This window comes from Corythoichthys intestinalis, chromosome 20 (assembly GCF_030265065.1).
Source record: "Corythoichthys intestinalis isolate RoL2023-P3 chromosome 20, ASM3026506v1, whole genome shotgun sequence".
NCBI lineage: Eukaryota > Metazoa > Chordata > Actinopteri > Syngnathiformes > Syngnathidae > Corythoichthys > Corythoichthys intestinalis.
Window position 1 is genome coordinate 33,541,015 of NC_080414.1, and position 21,465 is coordinate 33,562,479.

The 21,465-nt window shown below is 37.5% G+C and overlaps 1 protein-coding gene across 2 annotated transcripts in view; it reads left to right on the plus strand.

Moving 5' to 3' along the window:
• abca4a (ATP-binding cassette, sub-family A (ABC1), member 4a) overlaps positions 1-21,465 on the plus strand; it is a 103,428-nt gene that overhangs the window by 23,135 nt on the left and 58,828 nt on the right. For both annotated transcript variants that reach the window (XM_057824130.1, XM_057824131.1), the window contains exons 8-11: positions 1,872-1,961; positions 7,290-7,524; positions 7,799-7,938; positions 18,651-18,767. In XM_057824130.1, coding sequence (XP_057680113.1) covers positions 1,872-1,961; positions 7,290-7,524; positions 7,799-7,938; positions 18,651-18,767 — 582 coding nt within the window. The remainder of the gene's footprint in view (positions 1-1,871; positions 1,962-7,289; positions 7,525-7,798; positions 7,939-18,650; positions 18,768-21,465) is intronic.

The following is a 21,465-nucleotide window of genomic DNA, read 5'->3' on the forward strand; positions in this document are numbered from 1 at the left end:
TTTTTCTTTAGAAAATAATATTTTTTGTATGAAGCAACTTATTTTTTGATTGATTAATAACGACAGAAAATGTGGCCCAAACGCAAGACAACATTACTTCAATCAAAAAAGTTGCTTCAATAAAAAAAAATGACTTCAATCAAAAAAAAAAAAAAATAGCTTTCAAATGCATTTTTTTTAATTTCAAATTTATTTTTGCATTCAAACACATTTTTTTTGATTGAAGTGATTTTCTTTTTAATTGAAAATAAATATTTGATTGATTTTTTTTTGATGGAAGCAACTTTTTTTTTGATCGAATCATAAAGACACAAATCTAACTCCATATGGCTCTGTCCAAGGGATACAACTTTTGACTGAGGTAACTACATTGGCACAACACCGGCGGGCGTACCATATTTAATGGATGATGATCTTGGTGAAAAGTATAGCTGTCCTGCCAGCAGCCTGATTTCGAATTCCCCTCAAGAATGATGGGAAACAAAAAAAAAAAAAAACACTAATTTTCAACTTATTATTATAAATATTCCTGTAAGTTAATTTTATTGCTGACACTGCGTTTAGGGGTCATCAACATGTTGTGCCCCCCCTGCCCCAAAAGTCAAACTCCACCTATGATCTTGCGTCTGATTGGTATAACGGAGTCATGTGATTATTGTTGCGACATCTCATTGGTAAAATTGGTAGAGCTACTTTTGGCATCACTGGCAAAAAATAAATCTAATATGAAGAATAAAGGGGAAAAATGTATCGACTCTTGTGTAGCCCAAAGTACTAACTCAATGAAACATTTAATAAAGACAAGCATTGTTCTACGTCATTCATGTTTAAAAATAATTCACATTATGAAGGTGCCGGAGTGGGACAGTAACATGTTTGGAACTTTTGTTCAAAATGAGGTGACTTGGACACGGGTGCAAAAATATGCGATCGGGACATCCTTAATTTAAATTATATTTAACTGTGGCGGAAAACACTCAGGTGACATAAGTTCCGCTCTGAGACCGCCAATTGGCCAACTTTCAAAACTGTCCGATATGCATGTGTGATACATCATTGGAAGGCTTAAAAATACAATTAAGCAATAGTTATGAGGTAGATATCTGTGACTTTTTTACAGACGCCATTTTTTCCATTGTGACATAATTTGTTTAAAAGTTTAAAATATGTGAGTGAATAATTTTTTTAAGTCGTTTTTTTTTTAAACGAAATATGTGACGTCAATTAATAATTCTAAGCTAAAAACGACAGACATTTTGAATAATAAATGTAATTAATTACCTTCGTTTTATGGCTGGGTTGAAACAAAAGCGGTTGCGCGACGTCTGTTAACGGGGGTTTTCAGGGTAAAACGTACAAATTAAAAATAGTTCGGGCGCTTAATGCGCCATGAATCTGCTAATGCAGCATATAGACATATTGTTCTGTCAAAAACAACTTTTTTTTTTTTTGCTTAAAATACAGCAGTTTTCTTTTAAACAGGAGTGCAAGAGCAGAAACAGCTTTTTCAGTCTTTGTCTGTGTTTTCCGCCATGTATTAGCACATTCACCTCACAGTTCTGAGGTTATGGGTTGAATACCGCCTAGGGCCCCCTACGTGGAGTTTGCACGTTTGTCTTCGTGCCTTCGTGGGTTTTCTCCGGCTATTCCAGCTTCTTCCCACAGCCCAAAAACTTGCACCGTAGACTGATTGAATACTCCAAATTGTCCGTGAGTGCATGGTTGTTTGTCTCTATGTGCCCTGCGACTATATATCCTTCCTCCTGCCTGTTGTTAGCTGGGATAGACTCCAGCACCTCCTTGTGAGGATAAGTGGTTCAGAAGATGAATGAATGAATCTAACAATATTTTTTCTGTGTCTCTTCTTCAAGCTTCCTCGCATTTTGGACCGTAATTCAGAAGGCATCAACATTCACTTTTGGGTCCAGGTGGTGTCTGCTGCCTCAGACAAGCTACAAGAGGTAACAGCGCACTCGTGCATTTTTCTTGAGTCCCATTCAAAAGTTCACCGCCTGCTATTTATAGTTAAGCAGGAAACATTGGCTTCCTTCTGCTTCAGTTTTTACGTAAACACAGACGCGGAGAGGGGGGGGGGGGGGGGGGGGGGTGGCCTAAAGGGGCCTTGCTATCATTTAGAGTACATGAAGAAGGTTAGATAAAGATCAGGCTCTTTGGTCTCCAAAACATTTACATAATGAGCCAGAACTAGTTGGATCCAATGCCTGCGCCCTTATGTCATGTTAATAATATATTTTTTAGCATCGTATTATGAATATAAACAACGATGCATAAATAGGTGAAGCATCTAGTCATGAACAAGAGTTTAATGCTTAAAATAAGCTAGTCGTTCTTTATTGTTGTTGTTTTTTTTGTCCATAATAACTTAACAATACCTACTGATAACCTTTTATTTAGGGCTGCAACTCACGATTATTTTTTATAATCGATTAATCAGATGAATGTCACTTTATTCAGTTACCTTTATAATTTACCTTAAAGTTGTTTTGGTCAAGTTGTAAGCAACAATGAAGCCAAATGGATGACTATTTCCTTAAAAAATAATATTTTATTACAGCTTCCTGACTTAACTGTCTACAGCTGTACTGGTTCAAGCACATAAAACTTGTTAAAGTTTATAATAAAGGTTCTGTGTATAAAACATAAAAATAATTTCTCAGTACACAAAAATGACCTGTTTAGTCCAGTCCTGTTCATTAAATTTTTAAAAAAGTGCTGCTGATTGGCCATTTTTTTCTTGTTGGAAAACGCTGACATTAATTGTCAATGCCTTATTTATTTTCTTTAAACAAACTAAACAACAAAATCAAATGAGGAGGAGGCAGACTGCAATGAATCTGTTTTCTTTAAGACACAGTTGTCCATAAATACAATCCACATCAAATTTCAAAGCACACTCTTGTATGACAATTTACAGTTTGAATGGCAGTTTGTGTTGAAAGGAGACTTTAAGCTGTTATATAAATGGGTTTATGTGTGTGGTTTCTTTATAAAAAGAAATGAGACAACTTTATATCTAACAATAACTCAATTGCTAATATGCCTCTCCAAAACACAATACAAACAGACACTTAACACACTGATTAGAATAGTCGCTAACTAGCTTAGCGCTCCGTGCTAAGTAGTACCATCTCATCAACAAAGAATGCGAATATTACAATTGGCTTAATTTACTCACCTCTGACGGAAGCACACTGGATCTAACAACAGAAAACACAATGTAACTCTCGACACTTCGTAATATTATTGATTAAGCAACCCAGCCTGAGTGTAGCAGTGAACTCTCTCTCACTTGCTCTAATCACTGGTGTGCGCACACAGCCTCACATTACACCAGTGGTGGATAAAGTACTCTTTTTTTTTTTTTTTTTTTACTTAAGTAAAAGTACAAGTATCTAAGAACAAAAATACTCAAGTAAAAGTACAAAAATACTTGCTTTAAAATTTACTTTACCAGTAAAAAGTAAAAGTATTTTCTTCCAATGCAAAAATGTAATATCCATATGCATATGCATATCTATATCTACATCTGTGGCGGAAAACATTCAGGTGACTTGAAGTTCTGCTCTGAGACCCCCAATTTTGCCAAATTTCAGAATTGTCCTATATGCATGTGTGATACATCATTGGAAAGCTGAAAATCTCAATTTTCTGTAGGAAGAATTTTTTTGAACAGGAGGGCATTAAAAAAAATAAAATAAACAGCAAAACCCAACTGGAGGTGAGAGCACTCGAGAGCGCAACTGAAGACGCCATGATTTAACGAGATGTTATCGTGTACCACTACCTACCTTGTTTCGATCCAGAAACTCCATGTAACAATCACTGAGTGTCAAAACACAGGTGTAAATGGTCGTAACCGGATTTTTGGGGGATTTTAGGGGTGAAACATGGTAATAAAACAAGGGTCGAGATGCAGAAATCGCAGGCATCAAGGAGTGGTCGAGATTTTCTTTTTTATATATTTATTCTTTTAAACGCTTTTTTTTTTTTCTTTGTTGGGATCGATTATTAATCATCTAAAATAATGGGGAAAATGCAACAGTCACAAAAAAAAGTACTTTTAAGTGATAGTTATGAGGTAAATATGCGTGACTTATTTATAGACACTTTTTAAAAAAATTGTGACGTAAAAATACAAATAAAATAAACGAGTGAATAATTTTTTAAAGTCGTTTTTTTTTTAAACTAAATATTAGACATCAGTTAATGATTCTAAGCTAAAAATGATAGACATTTCAAATAATAAATATAATTACTTACCTTATTTTTATGGCTTGATTGAAACAAAAGCGGTTGCGTGGTGTCTATAAATGGGGGTCTCCAGAGTAAAACAGACAAATTAATAATAGTTCGGGGGCTTAATGCACCTTGAAACTGGTATGGCTGCATATACACATATTGTTCTATCAAACCCAACAGTTCTTTTGGCTTAAAATACAGCAGTTTACGTTAAAGAGGGGTGCAAGAGTAGAAACTGCTCTTTCAGCCTCGTCTGTGTTTTCCGCCATTTACATAACACAGAGAGATCTGAGCCAATATCCAAAGAACCAGAAAATTAATTGACTGCTCCTGTGCAGAATGGAAAAAAAAACAATAAAATTGACTGAACTTTAAACAGAAGCTTAACAAGCTCGAAAAACTTCAAATTTTAGCTTAATTGCGGATTGCAAGCAACTATCATGTGGACATTGCCAACTGCTGTACAAGAGTGTGCGGCATCCACCCATTTGAAGGTGAGCTGTTCGCTGTTGGCCAATATCTTGTTCACCTGCCAAATTTTGCTCGTACTCATATTGCCGCCTCTAGTGCTCAGTTACGGTATAGTTGCACGGGGATTGTCGATTGCACCGGAGGCATGAAAATGAAACTATCAATTCACAATTACAAAAAACAAACAAACAAAAGCAACTTGTAACGCGAGTGACAATTTGAAATGTAGTAGATTCAAAAGTACCAGATGCGTGCTGTAAAATGTAGTGATGTAACAGTAAAAAGGGCCACTTCATAATTGTACTCAAGTAAAGTACAGATACACAAAAATGTACTTAAGTAATTAAATACTTTTACTTCGTTACATTCCACAACTGCATTGCACACAAACAAGGACCCAAATGGGACTGCCAATAACTGCTGGGAAAAATTGATGATCAAATTAGTTGGCAACTAATTTATTAATCGACTTAATCGATTAGTTGTTGCAGCCTTTTCGTACAGTATATTCCACACATCATTCATTAGATTAGGCATTAGTAAGTCATAGACTTCATAACCTATTGACATGACACGGAAAACGGGGCCGATTCATAGGGGGCCTATTTTCAAAAACTTCAAATTCAAATATTTACAAAACCAAAGCTGCTACCGACCTAAAATCAAAACAGGCACCTATATATACCTATATATTCCTAAAATAGTTATATTTTATACAAGTATAACACAACTTAAAAAGGCTATAAAATTCTCAGATTTTACACTAGATGCACAAAAATCACCAAATATAGAATCAATAGCAATATTTAACATATCATAACAGTTTTTGACCAAAATAGCAACTTAATTTTTTCAACAGCTCAATTGAACATCAAAAACGTAATACTTGAGGAAAACATGCAATCAATTATGAATAATATGTAAATAGATTATTAATATACAATCACAACTTATTATTGAATAGGATAGCCCTTTATTATCATTATACATTATATACTGTTAGTGAAAGAGAATAGCGGCCGCCTGGCGTAAACAGCTTTTCTGACGAAAATTCTTGTGAATAAATCCTTAAATCCCCGAATTCTTCATAGATATGGATGTAAAACAGTCTTGCTTATTGGTTAAAAGCAAAGAAAATGTGCAGTTAGCGTTTATTTTACGTATAGGCCCTATATGTCGTAGTACAATGCTACTATGTTAGCGAATGAGGATAGCGGCCGACTGGTGTAAAAGGAGCTTTTCTGGCAAAAATTCTTGTGAATAAATGCTTAAATCCCCAAATTCTTCATAGCTTTGGAAGTAAAACAGTCTCCATTCTTGGTTAAAAGCAAAGAAAATGTGCAGTTAGCGTTTATTTTACGTATAGGCCCTATATGTCGTAGTACAATGCTACTATGTTAGCGAATGAGGCTAGCGGCCGCCTGGTGTAAAAGGAGCTTTTCTGGCAAAAATTCTTGTGAATAAATGCTTAAATCCCCGCATTCTTCATAGATATGGACGTCAAACAATCTCGATTCTTGATTAAAAGCACAGAAACCGTGCACGTTTATTTTACGTATATTGTCGCAGTACAATGCTACTCTGTTAGCAAAGTAATGAAGTCTATGAGTAAGTAGGGTGACCAAACATCCTCTTTTGCCAGGACAAGTCCTACTTTCACGTAGTATCCTCGTCGTCCGGGCAGATTTTTTAAATTCATAAAAATGTCTGGTTTTTATGATTTTTCACGGGACCAATTTGAAGAGAATCCCTCCGACCGCTGGGTGGCAGCGCCTGCCTGCGATGACATGGCTCCTAGCAGTAGGAAGGGAAGGAGTAGTTCTTCTTGTTTTTGTTGGCAGTTTACCCCTATCATGAGGCATTATTTGGCCACAACGCCTGCCCAGTTGTTAAGTTTTTTACGATAAATACGTATATAATGGCAACTGTTGACTTCTGTCAGAGCTTTGACTGTAAAATCCCGTTTGGTGTTGCATCGTTGCGCTGCCGATGATTGTAAACTTTTATAGCAAAGTTTGATTTTTGCCTCAGCTAGCTATCAGGAAGCTAAACCACGCTAGGCATTATGGGAAACGTAGTTTTGAACTGCTACGTTTGGAAACATGCTGGTTGAATAGTTTGTCAGTTTATTTCGGTTATTGTTTGTGTGCAATCTAGAACATTGAATGAGAATACCAATTGAATGGGAATAACAATTCGTCAAGGACAATTGTCGTGATAGTAATTTATAAAAATGTTTAGTTGGCACATAGCCTACTGTGTGTATGTGTATTGACTGGACTACATTTCAATGGGTCTGCATTCTATATATATTATTATTTTTATCTTTTTTCAAACTGCATTTTTCCACCCAGAGTGAGGGGACACACTTTAAATATATTAAAGTGATATCGGCATCTTTGAGTGAACTTCGAGTAAAATTCAAGTATCATGAGGCCGGGCTGAGTGTCCTCTTTTTTGGAAATCAAAATATGGTCACCCTATGAGTAAGCAAATTTGAAATTAAATGTGATAGTTCTCTATTATGACCAGTTCACTTTATCCAAACCTCCTGACAGTTGTTCCAGAGAAGCAGCACCCGGGATCTCTTCCAGGTCATGACTCCTCTCTTCCAGAGTGAGCCATCCTTCAAGCAGGTAATGGCTGCTGCTTCCAGCCTCATTTGCGGCTACACTGGTGGCGGTTTCTCCAGAGTGGCTTCCTTTAACTGGTATGAGGACAACAACTACAAAGCTTTTCTTGGCATAAGCACTGGCAGAAGAAAGAGCCAGCACACCTATGACAACAGCACTAGTAAGTAAAACATCTCAATGTATCTTAAAATCCTGCAGCATCCTCAAATGTACACCATGTTTAAGCTGTTTTTAGCTTATATTCATATGTTTCCATGATGGACTGCAAATCTGTCAGAATCTAACATTAAAAAGTCTCAATGAAGTATATTGAATATAAATTCCGATTTAGCGCTCGTTGCAATGAATTATAGAACAAATCTTAAGAGATCCACACCATGTTTTATCATCCCATTGGAATGCATGGTTTGTATAATGTACTATTTGCCCTGCAGCTCCTTTCTGCAACGATTTGATGAGCGAACTGGAATCCAACCCTGCCACTAGGATCGTGTGGAACTCCCTTAAGCCCATGTTAATGGGAAAGATCTTATACGCGCCTGACTCACCTGCTGTCAGAATGATCATAAGAAATGTAAGTCACGTTGGCAACAGAGTGCTTTTTAGTGTTGCTTTACACGGACATAAAAAAGAGAAAAAGATAAAAGATTTTTCTTTCTACTACTTCTATGTTCTGTTGAGCACAGAAAGCACGCTGCAGGGAACAATGCCTTTTCCCCCTCAGTAGGGGATCAACTTTCCCCATGTCTTGTCCCAGCCTTTGTATCTAGATGTTGATACTTGTTGGTCAAAGCCCCACAGCGGGATAGCAGCGGTCATGGATGGCTTGCTCGCAATGGAGGAACGCAAGCCTATCGGCCGCCATGACAGTCACAGTCTCCTGGCGCCATGGTTTTTCCTCGAGATGTATCAGCAATTCAGTTTTCCCTCAAAAAATGTGTGACCACAAATGCCGCCCTTTAGCACTCCCTTCCTGCACGCGTGAACACAAACACATAGGCACACGCACACCCACAATTGCACTAAACCAGGGGTGTCCAAACTTTTTGCAAAGGGGGCCAGATTTGATGTGGTAAAAATGTGGGGGGCTGACAATGGCTGGCGTCCTTTACGTAGAACAATGTATTTAAGCAAATTTTAGCAAGCCATTCTGTGTGTCACATTTGCCTCATTATTATTATTATTTTTAATAATTTCAACAATCTCACAACTAGCCTTTGTGGCGTTCTCTTTCGACTCTCGGGCTCTTGCGAAATACTGCTGTGAAGTTAAACTACAGTATTTTTCGGACAATAAGTCGCACCTGAGTATAGGTCGCACCAGCCATAAAATGCCCAACGAAGAGGAAAAAAACATATAAGTCGCACCGGAATATAAGTCGCATTTTAGGGGAAAATTTACTTCATAAAATCCAATACATAGAACGGATATGTCATCTTGAAAGGCAATTTAAAATAAAAATATAATAGAAAACAAGATACTGAATAAGTGTACAGTATGATAATGTTACATGAACAACGAAATGCGAATGCGGCCGGTATGTTAGCGTAACATAGCTATTAAGAGTTATTCAGATAACTATAGCATAAAGAACATGCTAACAAGCTTACCAAAACATCAGTGTCACTCCAAAACACCAAAATAACATGTGAAATGATAGAATGTGTTAATAATTTCACACATAAGTCGCACCCCCTGCCAAATTATGAAAAAAACTGCGACTTATAGTCCGAAAAATTCGGTACCTTCAAGTTGCTTCAATTTCTCACTACCTATCTTCCTTATAATCTTGTCCTACATGTCAGTGTGTCTTGTTTGGTAATATCGCCATACATTGAAATCTTTAAAAACAGTCCCTTTGCAAATAAGGCAGACACAGTTGTTGCGTATTTTAGTGAAGAAATAGTCCAATTTCCCCCTATCGTCGGCCGTCGCAGTCAACCTTCTTTGTTTTTTTGTTAATTGTCGCCTTTTTAGAAAATTGGGAGTAAATGGACACACGGGGTAATGTTGCTTAGAGTGCTGCTGCCTTTTAGTGGGTACATGAGGAGCAGGATTTAGTGTGTAAGCAGTACTGCTGACCAATTTATTAAGTCTGTGTGCGGGCCAGATGTTATTGACTTTATGACAGAGGCTGGGGGCCGGATGAAATTTGACAATGGGCCGCATTTGGCCCCCGGGCCGGACTTTGGACATGTCTGCACTAAACGGTTCATCTATTTTTTGGGACTTTAACCCTAACTCAAACCAATTTGCAACTCATGCATAGTCAAGGAAATGTGGATACTCTTACTTAGCATTAGTGTAATCCTTGTGTTTTTTTTTTTTTTTAACTAGGAATTTTGTCTATTTGTTTGCGGAATCCATTTTTGATTTAATCAGTCATGCAGCAGTTATGCATACTATTTGATAGCAACCAGTAGAACACTGTAGTTCAGGCATGAACAGTGATTCCCAGAATTTTATGATAAGGTATTTGTTTTATTTTTAGAACTATCATTTATAAAGATATTACCGTATTTTCCACGCTATAAGGCGCACCTAAAGGCCTCCAATTTTCTCAAAAGCTGACAGTGCGCCTTAAAACTCAATATGCCTTGTATATGGATTAATATTGGTTAATCATGACATGACCTTCAGCTCCATGTAGTGGATACATAACGCAACCCAACTACAGTGGTACATCGACATACGATCGCTTCGACACACGATCTTTTCGACATCCGACGTAAAATTTGACTCGCCATTTGTTTCTACATCCGACAACATGCTCGAAATACGACGACATGACAGCGTCGCACATAGACGCATCAACACAGGTTTCTAAAAGGTTAGTACTAGTGGTGAAAAAAGAAAAAAAGGTGACGCTCACTATTGAAATGAAGATGCAAATGATAGAAAAATATGAGTTTTGGGTGCAAATATGTGAACTGGCTCAACAGTACAGCTGTAGAATGTCTTCGATCTCCATGGTCCTCATTCGACCTCCGTTCGCTAGTCTTTATAAGTTAAGGTGACAATTATTACTGTGGTAAAATCCCCAAAGAAATCGCCAGCTTTGTCAGGTTTTTATTATTTATTTCAGAACTTGTCCAACACAACACGCCTACTGTCCGCTGCAGTTGACGGTGTTCTCAACAAAATATTAAAAGTGAAAGTAAACTCTCAACTGCACTGCTCCCTCTTTCTTTCACGTCAGCGATGCGGTGCGTTCAGGTACAGCACGCGAAACAGCTCCGCCATATTAGAACCCGATTTGTTACATTATTACAGGAATTATTATCATTATTATTTTATTGTACCGGAATTATTAATAATTAATTTTTTTTGCTATTTGTAATACAACTAGCAGTATTTATTAAGGATTTAGTGTAGATTTTTGGGCTGTGGAATGAATTAATGGAATTATAATTTATTCATATGGGAAAATCCTGCTCAACATATGACCATTTCCATTTACAAACAAGGTCCTGGAAAGAATTAACTTCGTATGTAGAGGTACCACTGTACTACTGTTACTACTACTAGTACTGCGCCTTATAATGAAGTGTGCCCTATACATGAAAACTGTTTTGTTTAAAAGGCCATTAATTGAAGGTGCTCGTTATACTCAGATGTACCTTATAGTGCGGAAAATACAATACTCTATATATAAATGAAAAATATGATCTAAAATTATATTTTTAAGATGATTTTTACTGCAATCAATCAATCACTACTTTTACACCTAGGGCATTCATTTAACACGCAATCATTAGTATAGGATATACTGTATAAACAATAGGTTTCTATTAGAAGAACTCTTTGATGTCACTGTATCATGTACAGCAGTGTTGTTTTTGTCAACGATGACGATAACGAAAATATTTCGTCAACGTACACATTTTCATGACCATCACGAGACAATAACCAGCTAAAAACGTGTTTTGGGAGACTAAAACATAACGAGCCTAATGCCAGTTTTCATCTAACGAGAACGAGACGAAAATGCGCATTAGTTTCCGTCGCATGTTCACAATATGTAACATTTTATGTGTAGTCAGTCTGAATCTTGGCTTGGCCACACGCATATATGGTAAGATTTGTTTTCTTTTCTCGGCCAGTGAGAATATGCAATGTTGCTTTAGCCTTAAAAGTCTGTGCTGAATGATGAATGTACTGTTTTTGTGTTTATTATCACCAGTGCTTAATTTGTAAATCAGAAGGTGCCAAAGTACATATAACAGCGCAGGGATGACGAGATGGGCAGAGGTCCCAGAACGTACGCAAAAAATGGTGCTGAAAACAACACGCAAATGCCCACTTGCCATGCCGTGAGATTTACAAGCCTCAATTTCAGATAATATCCATGGTATAAATGTTATGAGAACAATTTTCAATTATTTAGGCTATACTCTGCACAGCACAGGTAATTGCCCACATAACCACAGGTGGGACTTATAGCACACAGTCAGCAATTATTTTCTCAACAGGTCTAACTTGTAAAACATTAAAAAAAAATCTGAGATTACAATAAACAACACAAACCCATTCTTTTGCGAGTTTCATCCCTCCGGTCTTCTCTGGCCCCAAAGTTCCCACCGTCTTTCAAATTGTGCAGCCCAAACCCGAATTTCCCATCAGGGTACTGGCCTGTTGCTCCAGCTGTTGGTGGTCCACCTGTCTGACTGCTGGCACTGTAGCTGGCCCCTAATCCGGGTGGCGCTGAACCTGACCAGCTGCTGCCAAGGTAGCAGCCTCCTGCCCCGGCTTGGCTGGCTGTCCGTGAACCTGACTAGCTGCTGTGGAGCTAGCCCCCTGCTGCACCCGGTGTTCTGTCAAAATGTCCTACATCGGCGAAACATGAGGCGAATTTGACACCCAAAGTACTACCGTGTGCTCTGAACTTGTTTTGTTTAGATGCATACAGGCAGAACATACTAAAAAAAAATGCCTTAAGAAAATACTTAAATGTAGTTATATCAACTAAGGATAATTTAAATACGCTAAGTGACTAATATGGCCAACTGCTTTAAAGCTACCACCAAAAAGCACAATGGTTAAAAGTATGAGAGGGAAATACATGCAAAAAGTATTTTTAATAAAAAACTTGACCAAAACAAAAATAGTGAATTCTCGCCCCTTTTAACTGATGAGTGCATGCTTTCAGATGCTTCCGCAAGCGCGCTGAGCATTGTGTTCGCCGCGTAGGAAGGTATTGCCGAACACCGGTTCGGCCCTTTAGCACGATCGTTGTTGCTGCCTTCATCGCCGGGTGTTGCTTTTCTGACTCGTTTTAAACCATCTTCCTCCTTTTTGAAAAGAGACAGTAAATGCAACTGTATTTTTGGCATGTTGAAATACTGTTTGATCCTGGCTGCTTGCTCCTCAGATGCCGCAAATTTCCAAAGTTTAAAAAACAACAACATTTTTGTATGTTACACGAGAGGTGCCAGATCTGCCCAAATAAGTCCCGGAACACAGGGAGGCCAAAATCAAGAGGTGCCAGATCCTGTTCCGGTCGGATCTGGCACAAATTATCCCCTGGGAAAAGGACTGAAATATATTACTTTTGCCACATTTTTAATTTATTTTTAACCGTAACATGAATACTAAACTGAACAGCTCATTTTGCGATTCATTTGATTTGTGGGTTTGTGTACTGGTTGTATAAATACTTTTTGTTTCTCTTCACTTATTACGATACCATCATAAAACCATGATGGAGGGGTTTGCTCACTTTCTAAAGCTACCATGTTCTATTTTTAGATCCACGGTATATAAAGTATATTTTTCCAGATAGCAGACAGAAGTTGAATCAACATTCCACTTTCAATCTTATATCGCTGAATCAATGCTGACACCCGACGTTGATTTTTTATCACTTTTGAACCCTCGATTAATGTTGTTCCAACGTTGAAATCCATTGTTGAAAACCTTAACGTCATTTCGAGTATTAATAATATTGGAGCAATGCTGAATCAATGTTAAATTTTCCTTCATTTTCAACCGTGATGCTATGAATGCTTTCAAATATGCTTATATTAAGAGCTCCTGCTTTATTTATAGACCGATGAAACAGCTAGGCTGACTATAAAATACCCATGAACGATAAAAAAAATTATATATACATGTATTAGGGCTGTCAAACGATTAAAATTTTTAATCAAGTTAATCACAGCTTAAAAATTAATTAATCGTAATTAATCGCAATTCAAACCATTTCTAAAATATGCCATATTTTTCCGTAAATTATTGTTGGAATGGAAAGATAAGACAAGACGGATATATACATTCAACAAACTGTACATAAGTACTGTATTTGTTTATTATAACAATAAATCCACAAGATGGCATTAACATTATTTACATTCTTTCTGTGAAAGGGATCCACGGATAGAAAGACTTGTAATTTTTAAAGGATAAATGTGATTTTGTATATTGGGACTAAATATTGCCATCTAGTGTATTTGTTGAGCTTTCAGTCAATGATACTGTAGCGCCTTAACTGTTCTGCCCAAATGCATGGTGGCAAGTTGGCCAACCATGACTGTGTGTGGTGGCTTCAAATGGTATATCTTATCTGCGTTGGGCACCACACAGGGTGTTAGGAAAAAGATCAACTCCAATCTTCCCCACGTCGCTTCCCACAATAGATATAGATGTTGTGGAAAAGATGTCAAAGCTTTTACCAGTTATAAGCATGGCTCCAATGAATGCTTGTATCTACTCCTTTCACTTGATGCTGCCTCTTAGCTTTGTATATACGTAAAACAGCGCCATTGTACTCTGTTTGCGGCAAAGTGCGATTGGGTGTGGTAATTGCGTTAAATATTTAAACGTGATTAATTTAAAACATTAATTACCGCCCGTTAACGCGATAAATTTGACAGCTCTAACATATATACATATCAGATAAATAATTTAACGATGAATAAATAAATAATAAAAATAAAAATTCGGCTGGATTTCAAATTATTTTTAATTGAATCACAGCAATAGAAAACTTCATTAACGCTCAGTAAAGTTATCACATTGTGTTTTGTATTATGTGAAATACTGGGATCATTTTAATATGTAGGTGGCTTACATTTTATGGCTGACATGCATGCGAGGCGGCTATTTTTCAGCACAACACCGGCGGCTTGTCGCACATTTACCCGCCGATAGAGCACTACATTCGGCTTATTGTCCTCATGTGCCCGGTGTTCTGTCAAATTTTCCGACCGATCAGAAATTGCAACTTTGAGTTAAAAATAGCCGCGAATACAGCGATTACAAAGTAAACACTACAAACTTTCTTTAAATTAAGGACTACTTAGGTTTGATCATTGATAGGCATGTGAAAAGCTCTCCTCATGCACATTAGCTGCACGTTAGCTGCACAACAACTGCAGCCGCCATCCTCCGGGGAATGAGCTGTAAATTCCTCTCCGGCGAAGACAGTCGACAACCCTGTCGTCATGTCAAAACATCCGGGCTAGTTATGTGTGATTTTCCGCTTCGAAGACTTTAAAACATCACTCGGTTCGGGTTAGCATGTCGGCTAGCTGTCACGCCTCTTGGTTTGTTTACATTCTCTGAAGCCGGGGAAGGGAAATGACATATGTCCGATTTAGGTGTCATAAAATATCGTTCGGGAGGTGCGACAGTAAAGGTGAAGTCGACAGTTTTAAGCATTATGGAGTATTTTTGCCATGTCGTCCTGAATAAGTGCATTTTTATTATTTCATATTCCATTTAGCACAAGACTGTTATTTGTCATGACCATGTCATTTATTTAGCAAGTGGGGAAAATACTTGGATGAAAAGAATATCCTGTAAAAATATTAAAGTAAAGAGACAGAAGCAATGACAATTTGCAGCTCTCTTCGTCGCGTTTTCCTCGTTGTGAATAGTTCCCCCTCGACGGGCTGACTAGTCCTTCTCAAGCCATTTTTTTAGCTATTGGGGAAAAATACTAGGATAAAAAGAATATCCTGTAAAAATATTGGAGTAGAGAGACTGAAACAATGACATTTTGTGGCTCTCTTCGTCGCGTTTTCCTCATTCTGAATAATTCCCCTCAATGGGCTGAATAGTAAAACCGATGAGCCGAGTCTCCCGCTGACGTCATCCACCTGTTGGGGACGCTAGAGCCCTATAATGGTAGGCGTGGCTAACCGGCAGATTAAAAGACTAATTTCTCGTCATCTGCGCTTTGCTAAATTGTTGTAAATAGTCGAATCCTCTCAAAATATGATTCTAATTCACATAATAATGCTATTTAAGACTTTTTTTCTCCTGTCGTATGCTCTTTAAGCCTCCTCCTCAGTCTGACGAGCTTCGCAGCGAACTTTGCCACCAACGCGGGCTGGGGCATAGCGTAGCCCAGGCTTGTCCAAAGTGCGGCCCGGGGGCCAAATGCGGCCCGTGCTCAAATTTCATCCGGCCCCCAGCCTCTGTCATAAGATCAATAATGTCTGGCCTGCACACAGACTTAACAAATTGGTCAGCAGTACTGCTACCAGCATATGAAGTAGCTTACACATTAAATGCTGCTCCTCATTTACCCACTAAAAGGCAGCAGCACTCTAAGCAACGTTACCCCGTGTGACGCATGACTTCCAATTTTCAAAAAAAAAAAAAAAAAAAGTTGACTGTGACGGCCGACGCTTTAAGGATCGGTGGAAATTGGACTATTTCTTCACTAAAATACAGAACAACTGTGTCTGCCTCATTTGCAAAGAGACAGTCGCTGTTTTTAAAGAGTTCAATGTGAGGCGATATTACCAAACAAGACACGCTGACATGTACGACAAGATTACAGGGAAGATACGCAGCGAGAAACTGAAACAACTTGAAGCTAGTTTAATTTCAAAGCAGCAATATCCTTAGAGTCGAACGCCACAAAGGCTAGTTGCGAGATTCTTGAAATTATCAAATAAAAATAATAATAATAAAGCAAATGTGACACACAGAATGGCTTGCTAAAATTCGCTTAAATATATTGTTCTACGTAAAGGACGTCAGCCAAGGTCGGCCCCCCACAATTTTACCACACCAAATCTGGCCCCCTTTGCAAAAAGTTTGGACACCCCTGTAGCCACTTCTGCATAAGAGCAGCAAATGTCCATCCCTATCTGCCTCTTCAGTGAATCTCAAAAATACAAACAAAACGGTTAATTAAGTTAAGTTAGTTAATTCATATCAAGGAGTTCAAGCAGTTATCATGGGTTAGTTTAACATACTTCAGTATTTTGTGGTTAAGTGAGTTTTCTAGTTTCCAAACTTGGGCTACATGTGGGAATGGCGCTAGCTAGTTAGCTAGCTACGATAGAAAAATGATCGCACTGTCTTGATGTTCGATAGATTTAGATCGTTTGATTGTGTCATATCCAGTGAATTTAGCGCTTTCATTGGAAAAAGAATTACGTTTGGCTAAACTAAGTTCTACTTAGCTAACATCCAGGCTACGTAGGTCTTCGCTTGTATGACAATCACAGCAAATGCACCGTTTCTTACGATTTTGGCAACTTTGTCATGTTGTGTCAGGCAAACTCTTTCATATACAACTTTGTTGACAAACGCGGTTTATTCTTCCGTAAGATATCATTGCTGAAAAAGTCTCTGAAGAAAAGCAACAGGCTTACCTTTAAGTAAGGCTATCATTAAATGAGGCGTTTCCAGTGGAGTTCATTTGAGGTGATACGCTATCTTCCCGCTCAGCCACGAACACAACTATTTTTGACCATAAGTCCTCCTACTTTTCAATCATATTTCCCGGTCAATCAAAAATCTACTATTTGTCAACATTATTTCATCAACTATAAAACAATGTTAACCCAATCATCGCCTGACACACCATAAAACAATGTTTTTTCAACGTCACTGTCAGGTGTCATCGGTATTTGCAATGTTGATTCAACATTGTTTGTTGGCGAAAATTTAAATCTCAACCATACTGATGATTTTGTTTATTCACCGTCGGTCTGCTATCTGGGTTATTCATTCATTCATTCATTTTCCATGCCGCTTTATCCTCACGAGGGTATTATCACTATAATTATTACGTTATTAGTTTCTTCTTACTCGTTGTCAGGTTCAGGAAGAAGGATGAGTTGTAGTGCCTATTAATGTTTCCCAGGGTATTTTGAGCTCAAATCTAACCAAGTAGGAGTGAAAACAAACATTTCCAAGCACATTGGAACAAAAATACAAGGGACCATTTGAATAGTGGCAAGAAATCCACATCCATACGGTTATGCAACTTCACAAATACAGCTGATGAATGGTTTCCTGTTACGTAAATGGTATAACAGAGGAATTTTATCAGTGGCATTCACTCGTTGGCTAAACTTGAGCATGCTCATTCGCCTCAGCATCATTAAGTTCGGTATTGTCATACCTGTAAGTTACACCTAAAGCACTGTATGCAATGAATAGGAATGTTTGCTCAAGCCTTTGCTCTCGACAGCAGCTCAGCAGTGATGCCAAAGACTTAATATGTTTAACACACCCTAACATTAAAGCAAATATGCGTTTACCTCAAAGTTAAAGGAAGTCAACAGTCAGTAATACGTGATTACACCATTATATTTAACTCCATGTAAATAAGCAAAAGCACATACTAATCGTGTTTTGAATCAAGAAGTGACCTTAGGCAACCCTCTACAGTCCAACTATAAGGAAGCACTCACTTGTGGGAACTTGACTAAGATTCACTGCTCTGTGTGAATGCAATGGACCAACGGCCTCCATTGTCACCCTGGCTCCATTGTCCCTATTGTCACCCAAAATCAGACATACAGAAGAGGAAGGCGTTTAATTGGGTGTACTCTTGAGCATGTTCACCCCCCACTGCACATGATTGAATGTTAAAATGGCTCTCAACTTGCAAGTAGCATTTGCTGTTCACGCATACACGCACACACAAAGCACTGTAGTTACACATATTTCGGATTTCAAGATAAGCTTGTGGTAAATATTTGACATTTTGGCACAGGTCGTGTTTGTCACACATTCGCTGGTTATCTAAAGCGCAGGGCTCACGGAAATTCTTTGTGTGAGAACGTGTGTGTTGTCTTTGCAAAGCCTGTTTGGGGAGAGAGTTTGGTGTGGGAATGTTATGTCACAGAAGCTTCTGAGGATAGATTAAAAGTATGGCAGTTATGTATTCACATACAAAGAACATGTACACATTGTGAATAATGACTGTAGACATCAAGTCAAAATTTGCATATAAGCACACATTGTTAAATGTAATTTATTTATTGATTGATTTGTTTTTGTGTGTGTGTGTATGATTGACACACATCTCTCTTGCAGGCCAACAGTACATTTGAAGAGTTGGAAAGGCTAAAAACAATGGGCAAGGCATGGGAGGAAATGGCGCCACAGATCTGGGCCTTTTTCCAAGATGGCGTGCAAGTCAAAATGATACGGGTATGGCAACAATTCACAATGTGTCAATTATAAAGCTTGCATGACACTCACCTGGCACGCTATACAAGTCATGAGCAAAATAATCATGCAATTTATTACCATCTCGAAAAACAAACAATCAATCATACTAAATTGAAAAAGAATACTTTTCCATTACATATTAACAGTGATCATATGGACCAAAAAAGCAGTGATACCAGAACAACTGGATAGTGGTCATATATACAGTAATCCCTTGCTACTTTGCACCCTCAGTCCATCAGGGATTTTTTTCAATTAAAATAATGAATAAATAAAATAAAATTTAAAAAATATACAGCGAAAAACACAAACAAGGCTTAAAAAGCAGTTTATTCTCTTGCACCCCTCTTTAACCAAAGAACCCAAAAGAACTGTTGTGTTTGATAGAACAATATGTCTATATGCTGACATAGCAATTTCATGGCGCATTATGCCCCATAACTATTTTTAATTGGTCCGTTTTACCCTGGAGACCCCAGTTTATAGACAATGCGCAACCACTTATGTTTCAGCCTAGCCATAAAAAGAAGGTAAGTAATTATATTTATTATTTGAAATGTCTACCATTTTTAGCGTAGGATCATTAATTTATGTCTAATATTTAGTTTAAAAGAAAAATGACTTAAAAAAACAAATTTAAATTTAAACAAATCATGTCTCAATGAAAAAAATAGTGTCTGTAATTAGATTACGGATATCTACCTTATAATATCGCTTAATTGTAAACGTTTTAACCTTTGCGTTGTTACCTCCTCTTTCACCTTAAAAAAAAAAAAAAAAAAAAAAAATGTTGGTTTTGTTCCTAGGGGGCGCTACACACATTTACACATATTTTGATTTTTTTATTTATTTTTTTTATACATTTAATCAAAGTTTTTACCAGTGTTCACCTGGTTGTTGAGTTTGGTGAGTTTTGAAGCATTCTGAGGGGGTCAAAATAGGATTCAAAGTGTCGGCGGGACAAAGAATGAGTGCTAGGGGGCGCTACATAATGTATTTGGAATTTGTCTTTACAGGGTATGAAAGATTGCACCTGTCTTGACCTGCCTGCCGATTTTGCCGCATTATGAAGCATTCAAAGGGGGTCAAATTGAGCTCAAAGGGGCTGCGGAACAAAGAATAACAATAATAATAATAAAACCAACGAACCACAATAGGTTACCTAAAAAAAACATTGTCACCTGCATGTCCATACTGTTCAGTTATGGATGTGTTCGACGTCAAATGAAATCAAATCAACTTTAATTTGTTTAGACCAAATCACAAAAACAGTTATCTCAAGGAGAAAACAAAACATGTTTTAAGGTACAGTAGCCCTATGCTGGATTTTGACCTACTTGAGCATCTTAGCTTTTTATTTTATTTTTTTGCCCCCCCAGGTAAGACTAATGCCCACCCACACCTGGCATCCTGGTAACACCACTGATCCAAACAAAGAAACATTGAAAAAAATATATATATATATTTTAAAGGGTAAATATTTGAAAAAGAAAATCTCAACCACTCCTTGTTGTCTGTGATTTCTGTAAAATCCCCACAAAGTCCAGCTTTGGCCATTCACAGCTGTGTCTTGACACTCGATGATACATGCTACACGAAGTTTTTGGATAAAAACAGGGTAGTATGCGATAATATCTCGTTCAAATCATTGTGTCTTTAATTATGCTGTCTCATGCTCTCACCTCGAGGTACTGGAAAGCCACAAAAACACTTACATTGCAGTCGAACGCTAGCGCGCGAATTTTGGTCACAGCAGGCTAACTGACTAGCATGCTGTCCATTATCTTTTGAACCCTTGTTGCTGTTTGAAGTGCTTATTATGGGATGATATCGATGGATTACATACATTAGATGCTTAAATCATAAGGCCTAGGTCCAAGGCTTCAAGGCTAACATACAATACATACAATAGATAGATAGTGTTATATACTCACATTTATATGTTCCCTTTATGCATATGGAGCCTTTTATTCTCAGTATCTCACATTCACGTTCTTTTATCATAAATGGAAAAAATAAATAAAAGCCCACTGCAAAAATTAAAATATTATGGTATTGGAATTTAACCCCTAAAATTCCACTGGAAATGTTTTTTTCTTTGCACAGATCAAGATAAAGGCAAATCAAAAACTGTATTCAATAAAGTTATCATTTACTATATAGCTAACTCCCCGTTTAGCCATGTTTATTTACAAAATAAAACACTAAATTAAATCTCTAAAATTAAATCTACATTTACTCACACACCAATTTCCTTTATTATTCTTTATCCACCCACATGTCTTAGTGCATGCATATTGATTATCAAAGATTTGAGTAGACAAAGGGGGATCATCTTGAAGTGTTCCTTATTTATTATGTACCAGAATGGGTTCCAAAACCTTTTGCGAATGAGAAACTTGAAGAAAATTTCAAAGGTGTCAAAAATTTCTATTTTTCACTCACCTGATTTGACCTATTTTTAAGGTGTCAAAAAATTTACCACTGTTCAAAATTTTTCTTTCCCCAGAAAATAGAGATTTTAAGCTTTCCAATGATGAATCACACGTGCATATAGGACATTTCTGAAATGTGGCCAAATTGGGGGTCTCAGAGCGGAACTTCAAGTCACCTGAGTGTTTTCCGCTATATATATAATACATATCATAATGTGATCAAAGGTTTTGGGGCTTTAATA